Source organism: Odontesthes bonariensis, chromosome 19 (assembly GCF_027942865.1).
Source record: "Odontesthes bonariensis isolate fOdoBon6 chromosome 19, fOdoBon6.hap1, whole genome shotgun sequence".
NCBI classification, from domain to species: Eukaryota; Metazoa; Chordata; class Actinopteri; order Atheriniformes; family Atherinopsidae; genus Odontesthes; species Odontesthes bonariensis.
In genome coordinates this window covers 35152407-35175157 of record NC_134524.1, presented here as the reverse complement: position 1 = coordinate 35175157, position 22751 = coordinate 35152407, and the positions used below count along the sequence as shown (strand labels likewise).

At 45.4% G+C, this 22751-nt stretch overlaps 1 protein-coding gene across 1 annotated transcript; it reads left to right on the top strand.

The window, feature by feature from the left end:
• Window positions 1-6362: 6362 nt before the first annotated feature.
• On the top strand, window positions 6363-13075 carry sox19b (SRY-box transcription factor 19b). The gene is made up of 2 exons (XM_075451444.1): window positions 6363-7213; window positions 10924-13075. The coding sequence occupies exons 1-2, from the start codon at window positions 6558-6560 to the stop codon at window positions 11183-11185; spliced, it is 918 nt and encodes a 305-aa protein (XP_075307559.1). The 5' UTR covers window positions 6363-6557; the 3' UTR covers window positions 11186-13075.
• Window positions 13076-22751: the final 9676 nt, after the last annotated feature.

Here is a 22751-nt window from a genome sequence, read left to right as displayed (position 1 = left end):
GCGCTTGCGTGTGCTGCGTGGCGATTCACCGCCAGGACAGTAGGTGGAGTAGCGGGATTTTTCAATGACAAGCCTACTACGATGAAAGGAAATTCACCGCCAGGACCTCTTCGGCAAGTCTCTCTTCGAGTGGATTCATCATAGACATAATATTTTATACATAATATATTATATATATTATGTCTATGGGATTCATGCTTCTTCTTCTTCTTCTTCTTCTTCGCTTTCTACCTTGGCGTTTGAAAACAGCGGTCTTTTATTAGGGGATGAAACCGGAAGATGAACACGCCGCCGGATGTGATGTAGATAGTGGCTTGTGGTCGCGTCCAGAGTGGCTGCTCTATAGCTCTGCTCGCGTCTTGCGTCTTGCGTCTTGCGTCTTGCGTCTTGCGTGAAGTTTAGAAAATTGAGGTGACACACGCAAGCACGCAAGCGGGGGCTTGCAACCGCGCAAGGGCTTGCGTTGCGTCTTGCGTTACCGACTATAAACCAGGCTTAAAGGCTGAGTTATACTTCTTTTAACTGCCCTTGCGCTTTCTTCTTGCGCGTATGTTAATGGCTCGAGACGTTTATACTTCATTTAGCTTTGTCGGCGCTTGCGTGTGCTGCGTGGCGATTCACTGCCAGGAGAGTAGGTGGAGTAGCGGGTTTTTTAAATGACAAGCCTACTATGATGAAAGCAAATTCACCGCCAGGACCTCTTCGAGTGATTCATGCTTCTTCTTCTTGTAAATAGCTGGTATTTTGTCAGATTTTCAACACCTTGGGGGTCTAAACGACTACTTTCTCGCCTGAAAATGTTTCAAATGTTGCTAAAGTTATATATTTACAGAGTTTATAGCTTAAGGGAAATCAGCTTTTCAGGCTGGCTGATTTGGGCTCGGGCAGGAGTGAAGTGCACTGTGTGTAAACGCTCTGCATACTGTCAGATCGATGAGTATGTCGTTTTCAAGTAGTAGGCTTGCGTCTTTTCTTGCGTGAAGTTTAGAAAATTGAGGTGACACACGCAAGCTCGCAATGGGGGGCTTGCAACCGCGCAAGGGCTTGCGTTTCTTCTTGCGTCTTGCTTTGCGTCTTGCGTTACCGACTATAAACCAGGCTTAACTCAGGCTTAAGAAGTTCTGTATGAGTGTGTGTGTGTGTGTGTGTGTGTGTGTGTGAGTGAGTGGGTGGGGTGAATATGGCTTGTAGTGTTAAAAAGTGCTTTAAGTGATCAATTAGATCAACTAGAAAAGCAGAAGATGATAAACTAAAATTAGACAACAGAGATAGGAGGCTGCAGGTAAGCACGTGAGACTGGAACAATGCTTCCTGGTCTCAACCCTGGGTTGACAGATTAAAAAAAAAATTCGGCCACATTTCTAGATACAAGAGTTGCCCTTTGCAAAGTGGGATGGATGCCATCTCTCCTACTCAGTATTAATTTAGGTGTGCTTTTATGATATAATCTGTGCGAGAACCCAAGCAAAAAGGTTTCTGGGGATCAATAAGAAATTTTAACATCGAAAACATAATCCAGAGGATGTTTACACAGCATTTTGTGCAAGATTATGTTTTTTTTTACTGCTGCTAAGCAACGTGTGATAGTTCCATGAAATAAGTTATGAAAGGTAGCTGTAACATTATTCCTCATTTGATATCATTTCACATTATATCACAACTTCCTAACATAAATTACTGACATGGATGAGAGAGCATCACCTGCAACTCAACCTCTGAAACAGAGCTGCCGGTCTTCCCAGCCAAGCAAACCATACAGCCCAACATCTCTGTCAAAATTGACTCTGTCACTTGTTCCTTCTCAGATTGCAAGTCATTTGGGTTATTTTCCAAATTTAAAGCAATTGACCTTCTCTGAGCATGTGGCCTCTGTTGCCCAGTCGTGCCGCTATCCACTATTCAACATAAGAAAGATCAGGTCGATCCTGATACAACAGGCTACCCAGCTCCTGGTACAAACCATGGTCATTACTTGCCTTCACTACTGCAGCGCTACTAACGGGCCTCCGGGCTCATGGCGCTACAGATGGTCCAGAATGTGGCGGCACGTCCGGTTTTCCATCTCCTGAAAAGGGCGCGTCACCCCTCTGTTTATTGAGCTACACTGGCTACCTGTAGCTGCTCACATCGAATTAAAATCTCTAATACTAACCCATAAACAGATTTCTCGGTCTGCTCCCACCTACCTCAATGCTCTCATACAGACCCGTTACCCTTCGGCTCCTTTGTTCCTCCAAAGAACATCATCTGGTGCTGCCACCCCCACGTGGCACTCCAGACTATTGTCATCAATGGTCTCCCCTTGGTTCAATGACCTACCAAGTACTACCAAAGCAGGGGTGACCCTCATGACCTTCAAGAAGCTCTTGAAAAACATATCATTCACCTATCATCAAGCCCCCACCTTTTTTTTTTTCTTGGACTGCACTTAACTCAACTAAACATAGATTTAGAAATATGCTCGATTGTTAATTCTCCTTTTTCCTTGAAAGTTGCTTTGGATAAAAAAATCTGCTAAATAAATAAATGCAAACGTAAAAGCAAAGCGAAATGCATAGTTGGGTGCAGAGCATGTGAACGGAGCGGAGCGCAGCGCAATTCCCGCTCCCCGCTCAGGAGGATGTTCGCTCATTCGCTCCCCGCTCAAAGTTGCGCCAGGACGCTCCGCGCTCACCTTAATTTTCCTGCTGCTCAGGCGAAATCGCTCCACACTCGCTCAAATTTTCAGGAGAAGGAATTTTCTGACATTTTTACTTCATGTAATTATGACAGGGCCCTGGGACACACGGCGTTTGATTTAATGATGTGACCGGTGTATTGTCTTATTTAACTGGCTGTTAAATTATCGCCACTCTGACGTACAAAAAATAATGTTTAGAAAATGTTGGGCGCCAGGTAGAAAACTACCACGTCAGGACGAAGCCCACCAGATTACTCAGCTTAAATATGCATCACACGACACAGCAAAGAGAGACCCCAGGCTGGGCTAGGCAGGAGGAGGGAGAGGCGTGCGTGCGTGTGTGCGTGCGTGTGTGTGTGTGTGTGCGTGTGCGTGTGTGTGTGTGTGTGTGTGTGTGGCCGCGAGAGCATCAGCAGAAACGGAAGCAAAGCAGAGGAAACGAGGCTCACGGTTAGAACTAGCACCTGAGCAGTCAGATTAATTCAGACAATCAGAAAGGGGAATATGTCTTCACCAGAGGTGGAAAGAGTACTGAAAAATTGTAATTAAGTAAAAGTATCTTTACTTTGCCTAAATTCTACTCAGAGTAAAAGTAAAATTACCCATCTCAAAATTTACTTGAGTAAAAGTACAAAATTACATCATTTAAAATGTAATTTGAGTAAAAGTTACTTAATTACTTTCAGTTTCTTAATGCAAAAAAGGATGAGTCATGAATCAAATTCAGTACAAGTTGTTTTAATCGATTTCGAGGTGTATTAAAGTGCACATCCACACTTGCAAAAGATCAACTGGGCTCAGGAACATACTTCCTCACAAGGACAGTCACAACTTGTACCATAAAGTGCAAACAATTTTCAGTCCTACTGTCCAACGGACAACACTATGATAAGAATAAAGAAATTTAAACTACAATCAAAGTATTAAAAAAACAAAATGCACACAAAATTAAGTGCCCACAGGATACCACAAATCAAACTAAAATGCCACAGAGTCCCACATCTCAAAATAAAACAAAACGTTCACAGGATCCCACAATTTTAAAGTAAGTGCCCACAGGATCCCACAAATCTGCCCATAATCTACAACTGTAGACCGGAAAAGCTCTTGTTCAATTTCAGCAGCAGCTGATTTTCGAAGTTTTTTGCTGTAAGTCTTGCTCTCTTTGCTGTGAAGAGCAACCCGGCTGAACTAAAAAGCCTCTCACAGGCAGCTGAGGAAGGGATGGTTCGGAGTAGATTCACCCTGGGGTCATTTGAACCGTGACATCCAGCCAAGTAGCCCACCCGAAGTTTTTCCGAAATTACAAATTACTCATAAAAAGTACTCAATTACAGTAACGTGAGTAAATGTAATTTGTTACTTTCCACCCCTGGTCTTCACGGTACCTGACCTGTTCCGAGCGTTCCCGTGTCCCAAAACTCCAGACGAAATACACAATCCACGCTCGATAGCGTTTGTAGGCCCTACAGTTCGGGCGTTTCCCTGTTTATTATCCGCACTCTCTGCAGCTAATGCTAGCTCCGCCACACATAGAACACACCGTTGCGCCCTCGACTTGAATTGCTCACTTCCTCATTTACTACGGGTGACAAGGCCCGCGTGGCTGCTTGTCCCCAGCTGTGAACGTAACATCTCGCTCCACTCATGTTGCCCCGCGTTTCCTATTTAATTATTAATTTATTACACTAGACTACATTAAATCAAAAATGTTATTTTACAAATTTTACAATCCGGAGCGGAGCGAAATCCTCGCTCCGGCTTTTGAACTGAAAACCGCTCTGCGCTCTGACCATATTTCACCGCTCCGCTCCACGCTCCGCTCACATGCTCTGATTGGGTGACAGAACACCTGCAGCACTAAAGGTTAAACTACATGGCAACGATCAGCTCACAATGTGCCACTTACTCATTAAGCTCAACAAAGTATGAAGTGAACTTAGCTCAGCTTTGTTCTTAAGCCAACAATATGTTCACCTGTCCTAAGTAAAAAGTAAAAATAAGTTATACAAGTAGGGTTCTTTTTAAAAAAAATGACTGTTTCCGACAAAAAGTCAAATTTAAACGAGCAACACGTGAACATGACTGACATAACACCTTTGGTATTGTTATATTAGTTATATTGTTACATATTAATAAATATGAGAAATGCCTGTTTTGTGGCTACTTCCTCCGTGTCAGTTGGAAGAAAATGGCGACGCGCGGCGGCAACAACAGTACACCTTCAAACTTTGTTTGGACAGATGATGAGGTCCAGTTGCTCCTGAACACGACACTGAACTACAAAGCCAGGAAGGCAGTGGATAATGTGGATTGGGAGAGTGTCCAAAATAAATATAGTGAGATATGGGAGTCGTTCATGGAGAACTACCCACTTAACGTGTGCAAAAAACGCACTTCTGCGTTTTGAACTGTTCCTACGGCGACGAGAGGTTGGATCGTTTTCAAGATCTCCACTCTGGAGGGCGTTTGCGTTTTCTCCGTTTTGAACTCCTAAAAACGCCGTCGCCGTGTGCAAGATAGGCACATCTGTCGAAATGTTCTGCGTTTATCTGTCGTTACCGTTGTCGTGGGCACGTAGCCTCAGACTGAAGTCATCTGCAAGTCTGAATGTGGGAGGTTTGATCCCTGGCTTCCCCAGTTTACATGTAGGGGCTTCCCAGTGTATGAAACCCCACTTTGGCTCCTATTTTGTGTCCAGATTAGGTTACATAGACCAAGAAGTGCTGTATGAGTGAATGGATGAATGTGGCTTGTTGGGTAAAAGTACTTTGATTGGCCATATAAATCCATTTACCAGTTATAACTAATCAGAAGTGTTCTGCAAGTAATATATATCAAGAAGTTGAGGAAAGTCTATGTGAAAAATGACTTTTTTAAAATGTTTTTTAAGCAATGACATTCTTTCATCATAATCCAAAGTCACTGCCAGGTCCTTGACAAATGAAAGAATAAACCAGTTGTTCTGTTTTCATCTGGCTAACTGGGGAAACTATGCTCAGCTGTTTAGCTTGTTAAGGAATGAGAAACTGTGACAGAGCAGTCTGTTAATGTCAGGGAGAGATTGGTGAAGTCCGTAAGCGAAGGACAAGCATGGCCTCCATTTCTCCTACTTGTTTTTTCTGCTGGAAAAACAGCCTCCAGTTTTGTGCCTCCTCCCGCGATGAGTGACGCTGTTTGGGTGAGTTAATGCATCTTTACTTGGCCCTGTTGGCTGGCTTTAGGAATGTATGGAGCTCGGGTTCAAAGCACACCACTTCGCGGTGTTAACTGGTGAGTCTGATAAGGTAAACCCATCCTTTGACTTGATTCAGCGGCTGAGTGGAGCCCGCTCTGAGAGGCCGGAGAACGGGTCTTAGAACGGGTCTTAGAACGGGTCTTAGAACGGGCCACTTCTCCTCTGCCTGCCTCCATATGCCAGTTTACATTCGCCTTCTTATGAAAACCTTTCTGTGGGACCGGCCTGCTCTGGAATGTCCCCCCTCCCAACTCCATTGACAACAAGTGTCTCGCGCACCGTCGGAACCTTTTCAGATTCAAATGCACGGACTCAGAGAAAAGCCCCCTTAGCTTTCCTATTGGCTAACTGCAGGGGGACGGGGGACGGGGGGGTGCGGGGGGGTGCGGGACAGATGAGTGGAGTGTGTGCGCTAAGTTTCCATCTCCAGAGTAGCTTTCCCCATCAGAGTGATGACAGCCACATCTCACTGTTAGCTGAAGAGCAGAGCTGCTGGCCCCGGGTGTGACGCGAGTAATCAGCTGCCTGATTGAAATCACCCGGCTCTCCCTGTTGGACCTGCTGGGAAACCAGGTGGACGGCTCCGTGCTTCAGCGTGTCCTTTTAGCGTGTAATTCAACTCTTCCACATCCGTCCATCATGTATAGCTTGATGGAGCACGAGCTGAAGCCCACTGGCCAGCCTCATCCTCATCAGACGCCCCCCGGAATGTCACCCATCACCGGGAACTTGTCCGGGGGTATGGGCAGCAACGGAAGCGCTCACCCGAAAACGGCATGTGCACCCGGAGCCGACCCCATGGATAAAGTCAAGAGGCCCATGAACGCCTTTATGGTCTGGTCCAGGGGACAGAGGCGAAAGATGGCTCAAGAAAACCCCAAAATGCACAATTCCGAGATAAGTAAGCGGCTGGGAGCTGAGTGGAAACTCCTAACTGACGCCGAGAAGCGGCCCTTCATAGACGAGGCCAAGAGGCTCCGGGCAGTTCACATGAAGGAATATCCCGACTACAAGTATAAGCCCCGCCGCAAAACCAAGCCCCTGCTGAAGAAGGACTCCCAGGTGAGCAAGTACCCGCTGTCAGCAGGAAACCTCCTGGCGGCCGCAGCGCAGAGCCAAGGCGGCAGCCCCAGGGTGGAAGGCTACGGCTGGGGTCCCAGCGGAGGCTACACCGGCATGCAGGGCGAGGCGCTGGGCTACACGCAGCAGCTTCACCGGTATGACCTCTCCGCCCTCCAGTATCCACCCGCGATGACCGCGGCGCAGACCTACATGAGCGGAGCAAACTCCTACAGGTGAGCCGGGAGGGAGGGGGCTCCTTTACACAGCGGGGCCCCTGGAGCCCCAGGTGTGTGTGTGTGTGTGTGAGCCCCCAGGTGCGTGTGTGTGTGAGCCCCCAGGTGTGTGTGTGGGTGGGCCCCACGGTGTGTGTGTGGGCCCCCAGGTGTGTGTGTGTGTGTGTGTGTGTGTGTGTGAGAGCCCCCAGGTGTGTGTGTGTGTGTGGGCCCCCAGATGTGTGTGTGTGTGTGTGTGTGTGAGCCCCCAGGTGTGTGTGTGGGTGGGCCCCACGGTGTGTGTGTGGGCCCCCAGGTGTGTGTGTGTGTGTGTGTGTGAGAGCCCCCAGGTGTGTGTGTGTGTGTGTGTGGGCCCCCAGATGTGTGTGTGTGTGAGCCCCCAGGTGTGTGTGTGTGTGTGTGTGAGCCCCCAAGTGCGTGTGTGAGCCCCCAGGTGTGTGTGTGTGTGTGTGTGTGTGAGCCCCCAGGTGTGTGTGTGTGTGTGTGTGTGTGAGCCCCCAAGTGCGTGTGTGTGAGCCCCCAGGTGTGTGTGTGTGTGTGTGGGCCCCCAGGTGTGTGTGTGTGTGTGTGTGTGAGCCCCCAAGTGCGTGTGTATGAGCCCCCAGGTGTGTGTGTGTGTGTGTGTGTGTGTGGGCCCCCAGATGTGTGTGTGTGTGTGTGTGTGTGTGGGGGGGCCCCCAAGTGTGTGTGTGTGTGTGTGTGGGCCCCCAGGTGTGTGTGTGTGTGTGTGTGTGTGTGGGGGGGCCCCCAAGTGTGTGTGTGTGGGTCCCCAGATGTGTGTGTGTGTGTGTGTGTGTGTGAGCCCCCAAGTGTGTGTGTGTGTGTGTGGGTCCCCAGATGTGTGTGTGTGTGTGAGCCCCCAAGTGTGTGTGTGTGTGAGCCCCCAGGTGTGTGTGTGTGTGTGTGAGCCCCCAGGACCCCTTTAATCCGCACACTTAGGGATACAAGCTGAACTTTCAGAAAGTAAAAAGCTTTGAGAACTCTGCGTCCGGTTTCTCTGGCGTCCAGTCAAAGAAAACGTTTTTAAAAAGAGAAATGTTCTTGCTGCTTCCTCATGGCCTTTCTTCAGATCCTCAGAGAGCACTTTAACATCGTCCATGCTCAGAATGTCTCTTAATGAAACACCATGCTGTGTTCTGACTTCTGCCCAATGACTGAATCACTGACCCGGATAGTTTGGCAAAAAAAAAGAGCACCTGTTAAAATAAGTTTCTTTTTTTTATTTGGTCCACATTACCTTAAGTATTGGACCTAAAATGACAAACAAACGTTTGATACTAAGTTTGGAAACGGTCTACTTGGAATACACGAGAAAAGAAAGAAGTGATGAGCGGAGGTCTGAAAAGGCCTCCAGCTTTTCTTCCCACAGTGGACGCTTCAGAATATTGTAGGATTGAGATCAGTTGGGTTATTGGACACAAAGTCTGCTCTGGATCACTGAATAAAGTGGGCTGAACAACAGGGTTGGGTCTGCTCCCTACTTGTTATGCATGTGGCGCTGCCTGGAATGTTGATCAGGTTGACTTGATGGCAGGCAAAGCTGCTCTGTGTGAGGCCACCCACATCCCACCCCCATCCCACCCCATCCCTGCCAAACCATTGTCCCAGTGACGGAGGACTTTTTACCTTCTGCTGTGGGCTCACAGCCCCCAGTTTCCACACACTGGGCTCTTTGATACTCCTTCTAGTTCAACATTTTTGGACTTTCAGACAGAATTTGAATTTTTGAATTTGAACTGAATCATTTAAAAAGTTAACATATGTTTTTGTTTCTGATGTCATTGAGTTTCTTTGTTGTTAGTTTTAAAAATCCTTGAACTGGTCTCTAAGATAATATTTTTAAGAGCTAGCCCCTTTAAATCTCCAGGTAAAGCTCCTCAGTGAACCCTGTTAGGTGCTGTTTACACATACCCGGGTATTTTGATAAACGCATATTTTCTAACCTTCGTTTGCAAAAAAAACTAGGTGCACACAGCCCCGTTTTAAAAAAAAAAAACACGTCTACATTGATCCGCATAAATACGCTATCAGGAGCTGTTAAATTACGCCAAGCCTGACGGTGGTATGGCCGGGCTCTGTCTGCCAACAGACGCTCCGCAATTGCTGCTCTCCGCGCCGTAATGCGCCTTTGTTGTTCAATACATTGTATGACAGTAATTTTCAAAATCACACAAGCGAGTACAGCTCTCAACAACAGAAATGCTGCTAGTACCTCCATGCTTGCCAGATAGGGGCGGGGCTCTGTACTATGACGACAACTCCGCATTCCATTCTGAAAACTCCGTTTTTGTCTCTTTCAACCAGTTTACATACAAACGCTAAACGGAGTTTTTAAAAAAATCTCCAGGTTTTTTTTAGCTTCGTTTTCGGAGGAAAAAACTCCGTTTGTGTATAAACGAAAGGCACAAACGAAGGGAAAGGTCTTCATTTATCAAAATACCCGGGTATGTGTAAACAGCACCTTAGATGGACATGTTGGACATGTTGGGGGCTTCATAAAGCAGTCTGACTGAACTGGCCAACAGTTGTCTCCTCAGTGAACACACCTCCTCAGTACGTTTGTAAATGATTAAGGCCTGTTACACCCTGGTGCTGTTAGCTGCCTGAGGTTTGTGCTTACTATTTGTCTCAACTCAACTCAACTTTATTTATAAAGCCCTTTAAAAACAGCCGTGGCTTCACAAAGTGCTGTACATGAATAACAACATGAAGTATATTTGTTTCCACTACCGCTCCCAAATAGGCTGCGAGAATTTTGTTGCAATCAACGAGATGTCACATGAAATAGAGACACTGTAGATGCCCGTCTCTGATGTGAGAAATGACCTGATTCATATGTTGGATGTGCTTTAGAAAGTCCAGTCCTTATGTATGAGGGATCTGCTCCCACTGGCACCCAAATGAAACCCAACGATGTGGTTCAGAATTCCATCTGTGCCATCACCTGGACTGAGCCTCTGTCCTGTTCAGATGGAAAAGTGGAAGAGCTGTGTGAGAGTCAGCAGTCTGATCCCAGCTCGGCCTCAGCATACAGATGCAACTCCCTGATGATCTGCCGTTGTCTCGGCATGCTCGCATTGTACTAATGCACAGCATACAATAGTGCTTTATTTAAGGTTGCAAAAGTATCTCCACCTGTTTCTTGAGTGAACAATTTGTCATTACAAGAAAAACCTTGGATTCAACATTTTGCATGTGTATGTGATACAATATGCTGAAATGTCAAAGAGGCATATATCTTCATAAAAGAAACATATTATGTAGTCGTGTTGTAAAAGATGTTTAGATGAATGGAATAGCAGGAGAGGGGTGCTGATATTGTGTGTTTGAAATGCTTGGTGTTCAAACCTAAAGGGGAATATTTGACCTCCTTCCATGAATCTGAGACCAAAGCAGTGTGGCTGGCAAACTAAATCTACCAAAGACTTAGTTATTTTAAACTTTAGCACACATTCCTGACTTCCTTTTCTGAGCTAAAATCTATTTCAGATTTTGTACACTTCAGTGTTTTTCATTCTCATGAACAGGAGGAGCTTTCCTCGGCTCTGAGAGACTCAGCTGGTGCTGTTGTTGGGTTTGAAAAATAAGATTTGATGTTGCAGTTAGTTGGTATTTAACCTGAGACTGCCATGCAGATGAAGATGGACCTTCTGGCTCTGACCTCTGCAGTTCTCTTGAGATTTAACTTGTATCCTTTTTTCCCCCCACAGTCCCATGGCCTACAGCAGCAGTCCCCAGCAGCCGAGCCCCGTCACCATGTCCATGGTGAAGGCGGAACCTGTATCCCATTCACCCTCAACGGGGACTCCTAACCATCACCGGGGGGCTTTGCAGGGCGATCTCAGGGACATGATCAGCATGTACATTCCTGGACCAGGAGGGGATGGCTCTGACCCCACCGCTGCACAGAGGGGCTACACCAGTGTCCAACAGCACTACCTGACTGGAACCGTCCCACTCACTCACATCTAGGACAGAAGCAGGAGTTGTGGGGTGGGCGTTGCACACAATAAGTGAACTGGAGGCAGTCCTCATGACGCACGGCGGTCTGGAAAGTCAAAATGATTGAGGAGTGCTTTAGGTTGGTAATGAAATAGTCCCAAGATGTGCAGGTAGAACCCAACTTTGGGTTAGGGTTGCAGGTGCATCGACATGGAGCAGACTGCCAGCTGCCAGCAGAGGACATGCTCCATCTGTCTACACAACAGGATCTTTGAATTGTTTTTCAGACTGTAACCAGTATATGTCCAGACTCCTCAGCACCACCCTTAAAACTTGTGACTCTGGCACTCATCACTTCCATCTTAATTGGTCGAACCGATACACAAACTGTTTTTAAGCCTGATCAGCACACGCTGTGCTCTGCCTTCACAACTGGAGACTGCCTCTGTAAGACCTGTCCTCCCTGCCTCATGCTCCTGTCTGTCCAGGGATGGACCTGGGGTGGTCCAGGGGTGGTCCAGGGGTGGTCCAGGGATGGCTCCTGGCTGGCAGGACATGATGACAAAAGGAAGCCAGCGGTCACAAAGTACAGAAGAAGTTCCGATCTCTTCCGCTTTTCAATCGGGATTTGTGTGAAAAAGAGTGGTGGTCCCGGGTGTCTTCAGTGAGTTCTTACTCAGCCGTACGTTCCACACGCCCCTCAGCCTCTGACTGATTCCCATCTTTGGGTTCTCACTTACTACTTTAAAAAAAAAAAAAAGTTTTTAATTTTGTAACATCAGGAACATTTTAGGGCTGCTGTGCAGTGAGTTCAGAGAGCTTCTGTCCCTCTGCGCAGCATGGAGGACCACCTCAGCAGGTGACTGGCACCACCTGAGCTGAAGTACTCCGTTCACAGGCTGTTGGTTGTTGCTGTCCTGGTGTGTTCTGATGATGATGCAGAGCTGGTGTTGATGAAGGATTGCACAACTAGAAGTTTCTGTTTGTTTGTTTTTGTATGAACTTTGTGCCCTGGCTGATTCTTTTTAGATTGGGACAGTTGAAATCTTGTGGGAGGACAACATGCCTGCTGGACAATCGGCTCTGCATCCACAGGCAACAACCTGACCACTGGCTGCCATCGGATCTGAACTGGACTGGAAGCAGTTTGTTGGTACATGCAGGAAGTCCTCGGTCACATCGAATCACTGGATTTCAGTTTAGTTTCTGCCAGAATTGCTACTCTTTTTGTCGGCTGTAGGAGTCTTATTGGCCATGAATAGTTTTAGATTTGATCTTTTCTTGTAAATGTACGGATGCATTGTTCTGAGTTGCTCTGTATTCATGATCCCTTTGCTCTAGGCAGGAGTTTTTAGCTTTTTACTGAGTGAACGGAATTTCAGATAAGATGCTACGTTGTGATTGTTTTATTCCAAATGCAGCGAGACTTCTTGTTTTTTAACATGTTTTTTAATTGGCAGTGAAGCAAAGCTTGCATCTGGCTTCTTAACTTTTCCGATTAAGAGTAGATAAGTATAGTGTTTTCTTTCTCCTCTCCATCTTCCAGTGTTGGGGTCTGTTTTTGTTGGGCCTGCTGACTGCAGACATTTTCTTCCAGCCTGCAAACACTCCGTATAGAATGTGCTTACTTTCACTTTCACTGCTTACTAAGTGGGTACAGGAAACAAATGTCCAAAGTGTTTTAGAAAGCCACTTGTATCACAGTAATGTGTGAATGTTTACACTACGACCCAAGGAAATGGAACGGGAACTTTGATGCTGGGATACTTTAGACTAAATGTAACTGTCTGTAATGCTGCCATGTGGAGTTGGTGTAAATACTGTCTATATTTCCCACTCTTGGACTAAGAGGCTGGATTTCTTTTTGATTACAAATCGTTTATGGCACTCATTAATAAAGTTCAAATTGTTGTTCATTAATGAAGTCATTCTAAAAGTCACTCTGCTGTAACATTCACAATCAAGCCAATTGTAACTCTAACCTGTGAAAACATTAACATATATCTGACTGATTCCCAATGCATCTCTGAATTTACTCCATCCCGTTGTTCCAGAAGACGTATTAGCTCATTCATCCAGTTCAGCCACTCAACAGGGCAGAATAGAAGTAATTAAAGAAAGCAAACTAAGTTTCCATGGTATGTTAGAGAAGTTGATGAGGTAAGTAGTGACACCACAGCAACACGGATGACTCCCTTTTCTTTGGCAGACACTGCTAACTTGAGTTCCGTGTAATGTTAAAGTTAGTTGTGCTCAGTGGTGTACTGCAGGGTGTCCATGGTTGTATGAGGTATATTCTCCTCTATAGCCCCTCTGATGGGAATCATTTTACCCTTCCCTGAGATTTAGGCACTCAACCATCTAATACTGACACAACTCTTTACAAGAGAGGCCGTTGGACAGGCCGTTTTGGAATAAAAATATCTTTCCAGGTACCAAGAGATGCCAAACCTAATCAGTGATGGCTCCATGTGACTCACTGGGACTTTATTCTCAGTAGGTTTGATGAACATGCATATGTTCATATTATCCCAAAGAAACAAATAAAATTGGTAAAAAAATTCAAACTGGAAACAGATTACAGACTATTTAGGAAATGTTTGTTATAATGAGGGTCTTCTATCATAGTGCTGCCTGTCTACAACATGGCTGCCATGAAATCCAGCTTTCTGACGCATCAAATCTGTAATATTCCTGCAGACCCGAGCTCATGGTTGGAGGCTTTAGAGAGATCAAAATGGTGCCAGCAGCCTTCATGGCTGACGAGTGAGTGGGAGACTAGTAGAAAGTTGAACCCCCCCCACACACACCTCCTTCGCAACGGTCCTTAGAAAACCGTGCGTAATTGGCAGTTTCGGAGTTGCATTGTCCGTGGCTTTTCAGGCCGCAGGTGCATATAGTAAAGCCGGAGTCTCCGCTCCTCCCCTGGGTGTCTTTGTTCACTCTCCCCGCTTTCCTCATTCCCCCACCGAGCAGAAAATTAGGGCTGCTTTCTGGGGGCTGCGTCCTCAGGCTTAACCCTTTCACTGACCGCTGCCTTTCTCATGGAAATGGGACGGAACCGCACACCAGCTAATCGGTCACCGAGGGGAGGGGGGAGGGGGGAGGGGGGAGGGAGAGGAGAAAAGATGAGGGCAACAAAATCAGCAGGAGGAGGGGTGGGAGGACACGGAGCAGATGCAAAGGACACTGGGAAAACTGGTCACATGGCATGCTGTTCCAGCCCTCTCTGGTGAGATTTCAGTTTATAGAAGTTTAGTGAAATAAACTACATTCATGACGCTATTCTAAAAGGTTTGACAGGTCCATGTTTCCCACCGTGTAGCATCCCCTCTTCTTTTAACAACACGTGTAAACATCTGGAGCTGAGGAGCCCAGCTGCTGGACCTCTGGGAGAGGAATGTTCCATTCCTGTCTGATGGAGGATTCCAGCTGCTCAGCAGTCCCAGATCTCCTTTGTTGGATTTTGTGTTTCATCCATTTTCTACATTCACTTAATCCAAATGAAGGTTGTGGGGAAGCTGGAGCCAGTTACCAGTGGGAGAAAAGGCAGGTACACCCTGGACTTGTAGCCAATCCCTCACAGGGCCAACGCAGAGACAGACCATCATGCAGAGACAGACCATTATGCAGAGACAGACCATTATGCAGAGACAGACCATTATGCAGAGACAGACCATCATGCACATTCACTCTCATCTTGGAATCACCAATGAACCCAACAGGCATGTTGGGTTAGAATCTGGGAAGAAGCCAGGCATCCAAGGGGAGAACATACACACTCCACACATAAAGGGCCTAGCCCGGATTTGAACCAGGAACCTTCTTGCTGTGAGGTGACAGAGCTAACCACCACATCACTGTGCAGCTCATACTGTGGTTCGTGATGTTTTCGGCTGGTGACAGGTCTGGACTGCAGGCCGAGCTGCTGGAACAGATGCAGGAGGAGGTTTAACTCTGTCCTGCTGAAACATGCGAGGCCTTCCCTGAAGAAGGCAGCAGATGTTGCTCTAACACCGGTCTCTACCTTTCAGCTGTGATGGAGCCTTTCCAGATGTGCAGCTTTCTAGTTCCATAGGCACTAATGCTTTGTTGTTGTTGTTTTGACAGTGGTCAGTGGGAAAGAAGGGATGAGATAAGGAGGGGGGAGTGTGGAAAGGGGTGGGGAGAGTATCAATGGAAGGATTTTCTGGTTCAGTACATCACATTGCCCAGCAACAAGCAGTGAGCCTTCAACAAGTGGTTGCCATGGATCTGCTGAGAGTGACTTAAAAGTCTCCACAAAGAGCTGCAGCCATACTCACTGTTTGAATGGGGGCTGGATACCAACTGCATTTTAAAGTGTGAATTAAAGACACAATCTAGTCATAACCTGTTTGATGCACATGTATTTAGCTCCCAGCTCATTTATTCTCACAGCTCAGGCACTTGCTGTTACTGTGTTTTCCTTATTCATGATGTGGAAAGAGGAATTGGGAGTTACACAACCCTAAAAGATGATTTGAACAAATGCTGTTTTAGAAACGGCTCACTGTAAGAGCAGTTCCAGAAAAGGTTGCACTCCTCCCACAAACACATATGTTCACTGTGCAGCTTATACTCACACAGTTATGGAGGAACTCATGAACAGGAAAGAAATGAAAAGAACTCGGACTATACTTATATAACACTCTTCTAGTCTACCTGACCACTCAAAGTGCTTTTACAGCACAAGCTGCGACAGAATACAATTTTACAGTTACACAGTTTTTCCTCTATCACACACAGATGGATGCAGCAGCAGGATTGCCCAAGAACACTTTTACATGAGGGGAAGCTGGAATCAAACCACCAACTGATCTACCTCCTGCTACAGCCCGTCTCTGCAGTCACACTGCAAAGCATATATCAGGGTTGCGGTATTGTTGTGGAGGAAGGAGCAGTCGGACTCACCTCTTTTGGGGATTTTATTAACAGGAACAACATAGAAACATTTTACATGGCAGCAAAGACAGAAAACAGCTTGTGAGATCCTCTCATACTTCCTGTTATCAATCTGTGTGTATGTGACCAAAACCCAATCTCTGCCTGGCACCTGCTGTCTGAGGATGCCACAACATCTTCTGTCAGAGAACATTCTGACCCGAAATAATATGTGGTGTGAGCAGTGGTACGGGCCTGCCCCCCCCCGAAATCACTTATCAGTGATTTAAAAAGCTAAACTAAAAAAGTAAAAACTAACTAAAAATAAAATACTAAACAAATAAAACACCACAACAACCAAACAACTTTTTTCTTTCTTTTAAAGGTCTTTTTATTATTGACAAAACATAAATAAGACAATCATTGTACAGGAAGATTATTTTGTATTTTCTGAACAACATCCACCCATGACATAACCCATAACCCTGCCTAACCATGGACAGACACATACAACTACAAGTAAAAAAAGATCACCAACCATATTTAGAAAATGTAAACATGTGCCACATAGGTGAACAATAAAAAGAAACAAGAAAAAAAGAAAAAGAAAAAGGAGAAAATCAAATAAGATAAAAGAAAAAGAAAAGAAAAAATTCAGAAGATGGGGAGTGGGGGGGAGTGTATCCGATCAAGACAGAGAAAATTCTGACCTTGAATAATATTTGGTGTGAGCAGTGGCAAGGTCCTGCTCCCTCCGACAGTCTCAGTTTTTTTATCATCAGATATTTTACACTTCTTAAGGTGCTGCTCCTTCTAGATTTATATTAGCTATTGTGTAAACCCTTTGAAAGAAAATCCAGTCTTGCCCCTGTCAATTTGATCATCTTAGACCCATATCTAAACTTCCCTCTCGCACTAAAGCATTGGAGAAAATAGTTTACTCTGAAACTCTGGTTTCAGATGTCATCATAGTACAGAAACTGCACGACTGAAAGTTGTAAATGACATTGGGATAAATTCACTCTGCCTTTGTGCTCTTGAATGTCTCTGCAGCATTTGATATGATCAATCATGGCATTCTAAATGAAAGAGTCAAAAATGATGTGGATGTGAATGAGGATGCCTTTGACTGGTTTTATTGGAGTGAACAAAGCTCTTTCTCTGTTTTACTTGGGCATTCCAGGTCAATTCGTCTTCCTCAAGGGTCCGTTCTGGGACTCTTTTTCATATACATTACCATGTGGTCAGGTGATCGGCAAATCAAAACAGCTTTTCATTTTTATGTAGATTACTCAGATTTATTTATCCAACTGACCTCACTTCAATTAGTTCACTCGCAGTCTGTCTTGATGGATGGATGGATGGATGGATGGATGGTGGCCCACACGACCAGAGTGACCGGTTTGTAACGTAAGCCTTTGCAAGAGCATTCAAGTAGATGGGAGCCGTTCCATTAAGCTCTTTGTAGGCTAACATCAGTGACTTGAAGAGTAGCCAGTGGAGCTCAACAAACAGAGGAGTGACGTGTGCTCTTTTAAGCTGATCGGAGAGCAGATGCACCGCCGTGTTCTGGACCATCTGCAGAGCCACGGAGCACAGAACTCAGGCAGCCCACCACAGGGAGACCCACGCATAGACAGCAGAAGGCAACTGACAGACAGCAACTCAGAAGACAGCAGAGGATGGCCCTGGGCAGAGCCCCCACGTACATAGGGCAGGGGCCCCTGGGAACCAGGGGTGACAACCCACTGGTCCCCCTCCAAGCCCCGGCCGCCCAGGCATGAGTTGAGTGCGGGACCCAGGGCCTCGCGAGTCCGAGCGCCGTCCCCCAGCAGAGGCCTCGCCCAACACCCGAGAGGACCAGGCGCCCCAGACTGTTAACCAAAGCTGACCAGCACCATCCCCGGAGCAGGTCGGGGGACAAGTGCCAGATCCAGCTACAGACCACCGACAATCAACTAAACACACTCCCCCACACAGCTTAGAACAACGACAAAACCCCAGGAATGAATAAACAGAAAACACACCCTCACACAGCAGACGCCCAGGCCCACTCAAGTCACTCAATCACTTTGCGATACATAACGCTGTGAGGATCGTGTGTGCTGAATTCATTTCCATGTTGATGTTATTTAAGTCACCCAGAACACGCAGTGTGGGCGTGCAGGAATACTACACTTGAGCCATGTTGATAGGTCCTCATAAACCTCAAGCCAGAACTACTGGACAGGCGCACAGAACCACAAAGTGTGTGCATAATCATCAGGTGTGTTATCTGTGCAATGGAAGCGTGTTTGAGTGTGTAAGACCCATCCTGCACATCTTTTGTCCTGTATAATGTGTTCTGTACAGAACTTTGTATTGTAGAACTGGCAAATTTGGGTTTTTAGTCATTCTGAAGAACTGATGGATGAGTCTGTCTCCCATTTTTAAGATGGTAGAGAAATTGTGTCATCTATCTTGGACAATAATCTATTTAATTTTTTATCGCAATTTTGGGGTGCAGGTGCTTAAAAATGCTACCCCAATAGTGAGTTGTAGGTCTGGTAGGTCGAGATATATTTCTTACTTGTTATAGACTTCAGTTGTTGATATTTTAGAAATCTGTTGCTGCTGATGATCCCATGTTGTGATATGAATGCATCAAATTATATAAAATTCTTATAAAATCTTTGTTGTTCGATTCAGGAAAGTTTAGCATTTTTTTTTGTTTTGCAGGATGTCAGGATTATTTCAGAGGGAGAAGTGAAAACTTCAAGAGCTCATTTTAAGAAATTCCCGCCACGCTGTCAGAGAGGTACTGATGTAAATGCCATTAAAACATTTGGGATGTTTGAACTAATAAGTGGCAGGTCCTGAGGCTTTATTACTAGGCATATGTTGAAGGGCTTCATGGAGTTCACCAATAAAATATTTGTCATCAAATAGAAAATAAAAGTTATGATTACTGGAATGTGGATGGTGAGTGAAGGTCCAACAGTGTGTTCACCTCTCACACAGAGCAGTGTTATGGAAAATGGCAGAAATGGTTTCCCAAACCGTAGCGGAACTGGATGAGTGTGTTAAGGAAGGAGCTCTGCTGTCTGTATTGTGTTGTGGAGAGGATGGGATGGATTGTCCATGATGGTGATCACTGTGTTCAGCGACCTCCTGTTCCTACCTGATTCAAACCTCTCCAGTTAATGACACAACAGCTTGAATATCTAATCTAATGTTAGATGATGATACCACTCAGGTTACGGTATTACGGCAAAGGTTGCCAAAGGAGTAAAAAAGCTTCCCGGTGACAAGGGCATCGTGGATGGACATGGTTCACACCAAGATACTCAGCAGGTATCCCTGTCCTGGTGTCGTGTTGCTTGTTGTCCCCTCTTTGTATGTCAGGATGGGGAAATGTGTTTCTGGAACACTGGAATGCAGTACTGGGGCTCCACAGGGTACTGTTTTGGCTCCTTTTTTTTTCACCCTGTACACATCGGACTTCAGGTACAACTCAGAGTCCTGCCACATTCAGAAGTATTCTGATGATACGGCTGTTGTGGCATGTGTGCGCGGTGGACAGGAGAAGGAGTACAGGGACCTTGTGGAGGCCTTCTATGGCTGGAGCAAAAAGAACTGTTTGCTCCTGAACACTACCAAGACCAAAGAGCTGGTGGTGGACTTCAGGAGATCTAAAACCCCAAACCAGTCAGTCTGCATTGATGGAGGGGAGATAGAGACTGTTCAGACCTGCAAATACCTGGGGGTGGTGCTGGATAATAAACTGGAGTGGTCTGCCAACATAGAAGCAGTGTACAGGAGGGGCCAGAGCCGTCTCTTTTTCCTGAGACGGCTCAGGTCCTTCAATGTCATGTCTGTCATAGTCATGGCCCAGCACAGTTTCTCAGGCTTACGAATTGATGGAAAAGCCTCTGTGGCAACCAGAAAATTGTTACTGGTTTAAGTCCTCCCTCTACTGGAAAAGTCAAGGAAGTGTTTTTTATCTTTCTGTAAGTAAAACCCATGTATTGTAGCTTGACATAAAAAAAAGTTATCTGTCTTTATGAAAGATCGTCAATAATTTCATTGTTTAACAATTTAATGTATTTTTTTTTATTTAATGAAGTTATATATTTTGATCTTAGTTTGTGTTTTCCCTAATGTGCAAATCACAGAAAATTATGCAGGGCCTCATAATTCTTCACAGACCATAACTGTTCAGTCAAATATGCTGAATCCTAAGTTAGAATAAACATGTGATAAAGTTAAACTTAGGGGAAGTTCGTGTTTTTTAAACCTGGGCCTTATTTCTGGCATAAAATACTGTAGTCATGAAGTCCTTTGAGAGACTGGTGTTGGCGTACCTGAAGGACATCACAGACCCCTTGCTGGACCCCCTGCAGTTTGCCTACCAGGCAAACAGGTCAGCGGATGATGCTGTTGACATGGGATTGCACTACATTCCTGTTTGTGGACTTCAGTTCGGCGTTCAACACCATCATTCCAGACATCCTACCAGGGTTCGAACTACGGGGGGACTCGGGGGATCCGAGACCCCCTGAAACTGACACGAGATCCCCCGAAAACATGATATGGGAAATGTTGGGGGCATTGGCGGTTTTGGACGGGGGCCAGGGTGGGCCAGGCCCCCTGTAAAATTGCTCTCGGCCCCAGTGGCGGTTCTAGACCAAAATCACCAGGGGGGCCGAGGTGGGGCCAGTGTGTTTTTAAGGGGGGCACATTTATAACCATAAATAACGACAAAACATTAATTTATTTTTTATGTTTTATTCTATATTTACAATTATTTTTCACAGCATGACATTACACTATCTATTTAAATTACATGGTCATTATCTCACTGTAATAACAAGGAAAAATAGAAAGAAAAAGATTTACAATGGTCTCAAAATCTTTTCAAAATCAAACTGTCATCATCTTACTCTAGTAAGGAATAGAAAGAAATGAAAAAGAGTAGACAGAAAAAAGAAATTCACATGCTGTGAGTGGTCTCAAAATCCCATAAAGCATTTGCATGTGCACTTGGCTGAAACACTACAACAACAAGATTCTGCGATTGTGACTCCTTGAGAAACGGTCTACAGATGCATCAAGGTTCAAAGCCTTGGACCTTCTGGATTCAATGCTGAGCACCCCAAGATTGCTCAGACGCTCCTCACTAACGGTAGACCGGAGGTAGGTCTTCACTAGTTTCAAGGTGGAAAAACTCCTCTCACAAGAGGCGGAACTCACTGGGAGTGCTACAGCTATTTTGCATAGTCTAAAGAGCTCAAAAAAATACTTCTTTATATGGCTCAGTGAAACGTGTCAGTGCTACTTTTTTTTTCCAAAAGTCTCTTAAATTGATGCAGCTCATGGCCCAGATCCTCAATATTAGCACCATACAAACGGCCAAAGTCAAACAAAGTGGTGTCTCTTAAAAAGGCATCACTCTTGGGATTGAGAGATCGGATACTACACATTCAGCGCACAAATGGTCTTTGAGAAGCGCTTGCTTAATTCACTAAGCATGCAATCAATGACAGGATAGAAAAACGAAGTTCGAAATGTTTCCTTATCACATTCTAGCTCCCTCTGACCAACAGTGCTTAGTATGTGGTATTCATGGAGTCTGGAGCTTAGTTTCCTTGGCCGTTTTGCCACTGACTGTGTGGCAGCATCACACTGCTCACAGATATTCAACACTTCATCCCATAAGTTATCAAAGAATGACTCTTGCCTGAAATCATTCAAAGTCTGAACTAAAGCTTCAACTAAATCAACAGCCCTTGAAAGGTCAACAGTTGTTGACTGGAGCATATCCGAAAGCAGCTTTGTTTCCCCAAACAATTTCCGAAGTGTAACAAGATGTACAACAAATTCAAGGTCAATTTGGGCTAGAAGACCACGGGCTTCAGAAGATTTCTCTCCTCTGCGGTCTTGAGCCACCTCCTGCAGCGCCTGTTTTAAAGCAGGTAATCTGTCCGTTATATTACGAAGAGCCAAAAATCGGCACGCCCATCTGGTATCACTTAATTGTTGTAGCTCTCTTGTGCTGCCATACATCTCCGTCTGTACAGCCAACCATTTCGAGTGCACATATGACCCAGAGGTGAAAACGTACAGGGACTGTAATAATGCAAAGAACTCATCTGCTTCTGGGACAGCTTTGACAGCATCCACAAGCACTAAATTGAGACAGTGTGCACTGCAGTGAATGTAAAATGCATATTTTGTTTGCTCCCTTATTCTTGCCTGCCCCCCTGAGTGTTTACCACTCATTACTGCTGCACCGTCATATGCTTGACCTATCAGGTGGTTTTTATAGTCCAGCCCGTGACGTTCCAATAAGTGGACTATTTTTTCTGTAAGCCCTGCTGCATCAAGTCTCTCTGCACATTCAAAATGAAGGAAACTCTCCTTGATGATTCCATTGTAGTAGTAACGGAGTACGAAAGAAATCTGTTCTTTCTTTGGCACATCTTTTGTTTCATCTGCCATGATGCTGAAGAATTCACCGTCTTTTACTTCATCAATGATTTCTGACCTAACCATTTCAGCCAAACAATCCAGCACCCCATTTTGAATTATTTTGCTTGTGTTTTTTGCATTATGAATGGTTGTCAATCTATGTTTAACAACTGCATCATGATTAGCAACTACATCAAGAATTTCCTTGAAGTTGCCTTTGTTCTTAGATTCCTCAGACTCGTCA

Excerpts from the sequence above, each read along its gene's own strand:
- sox19b (XM_075451444.1), top strand. The coding sequence starts at position 6,558 with ATGTATAGCTTGATGGAGCACGAGCTGAAGCCCACTGGCCAGCCTCAT. Across the intron at positions 7,214-10,923 it reads AGCGGAGCAAACTCCTACAG|TCCCATGGCCTACAGCAGCA; the intron begins GTGAGCCGGGAG and ends TTCCCCCCACAG.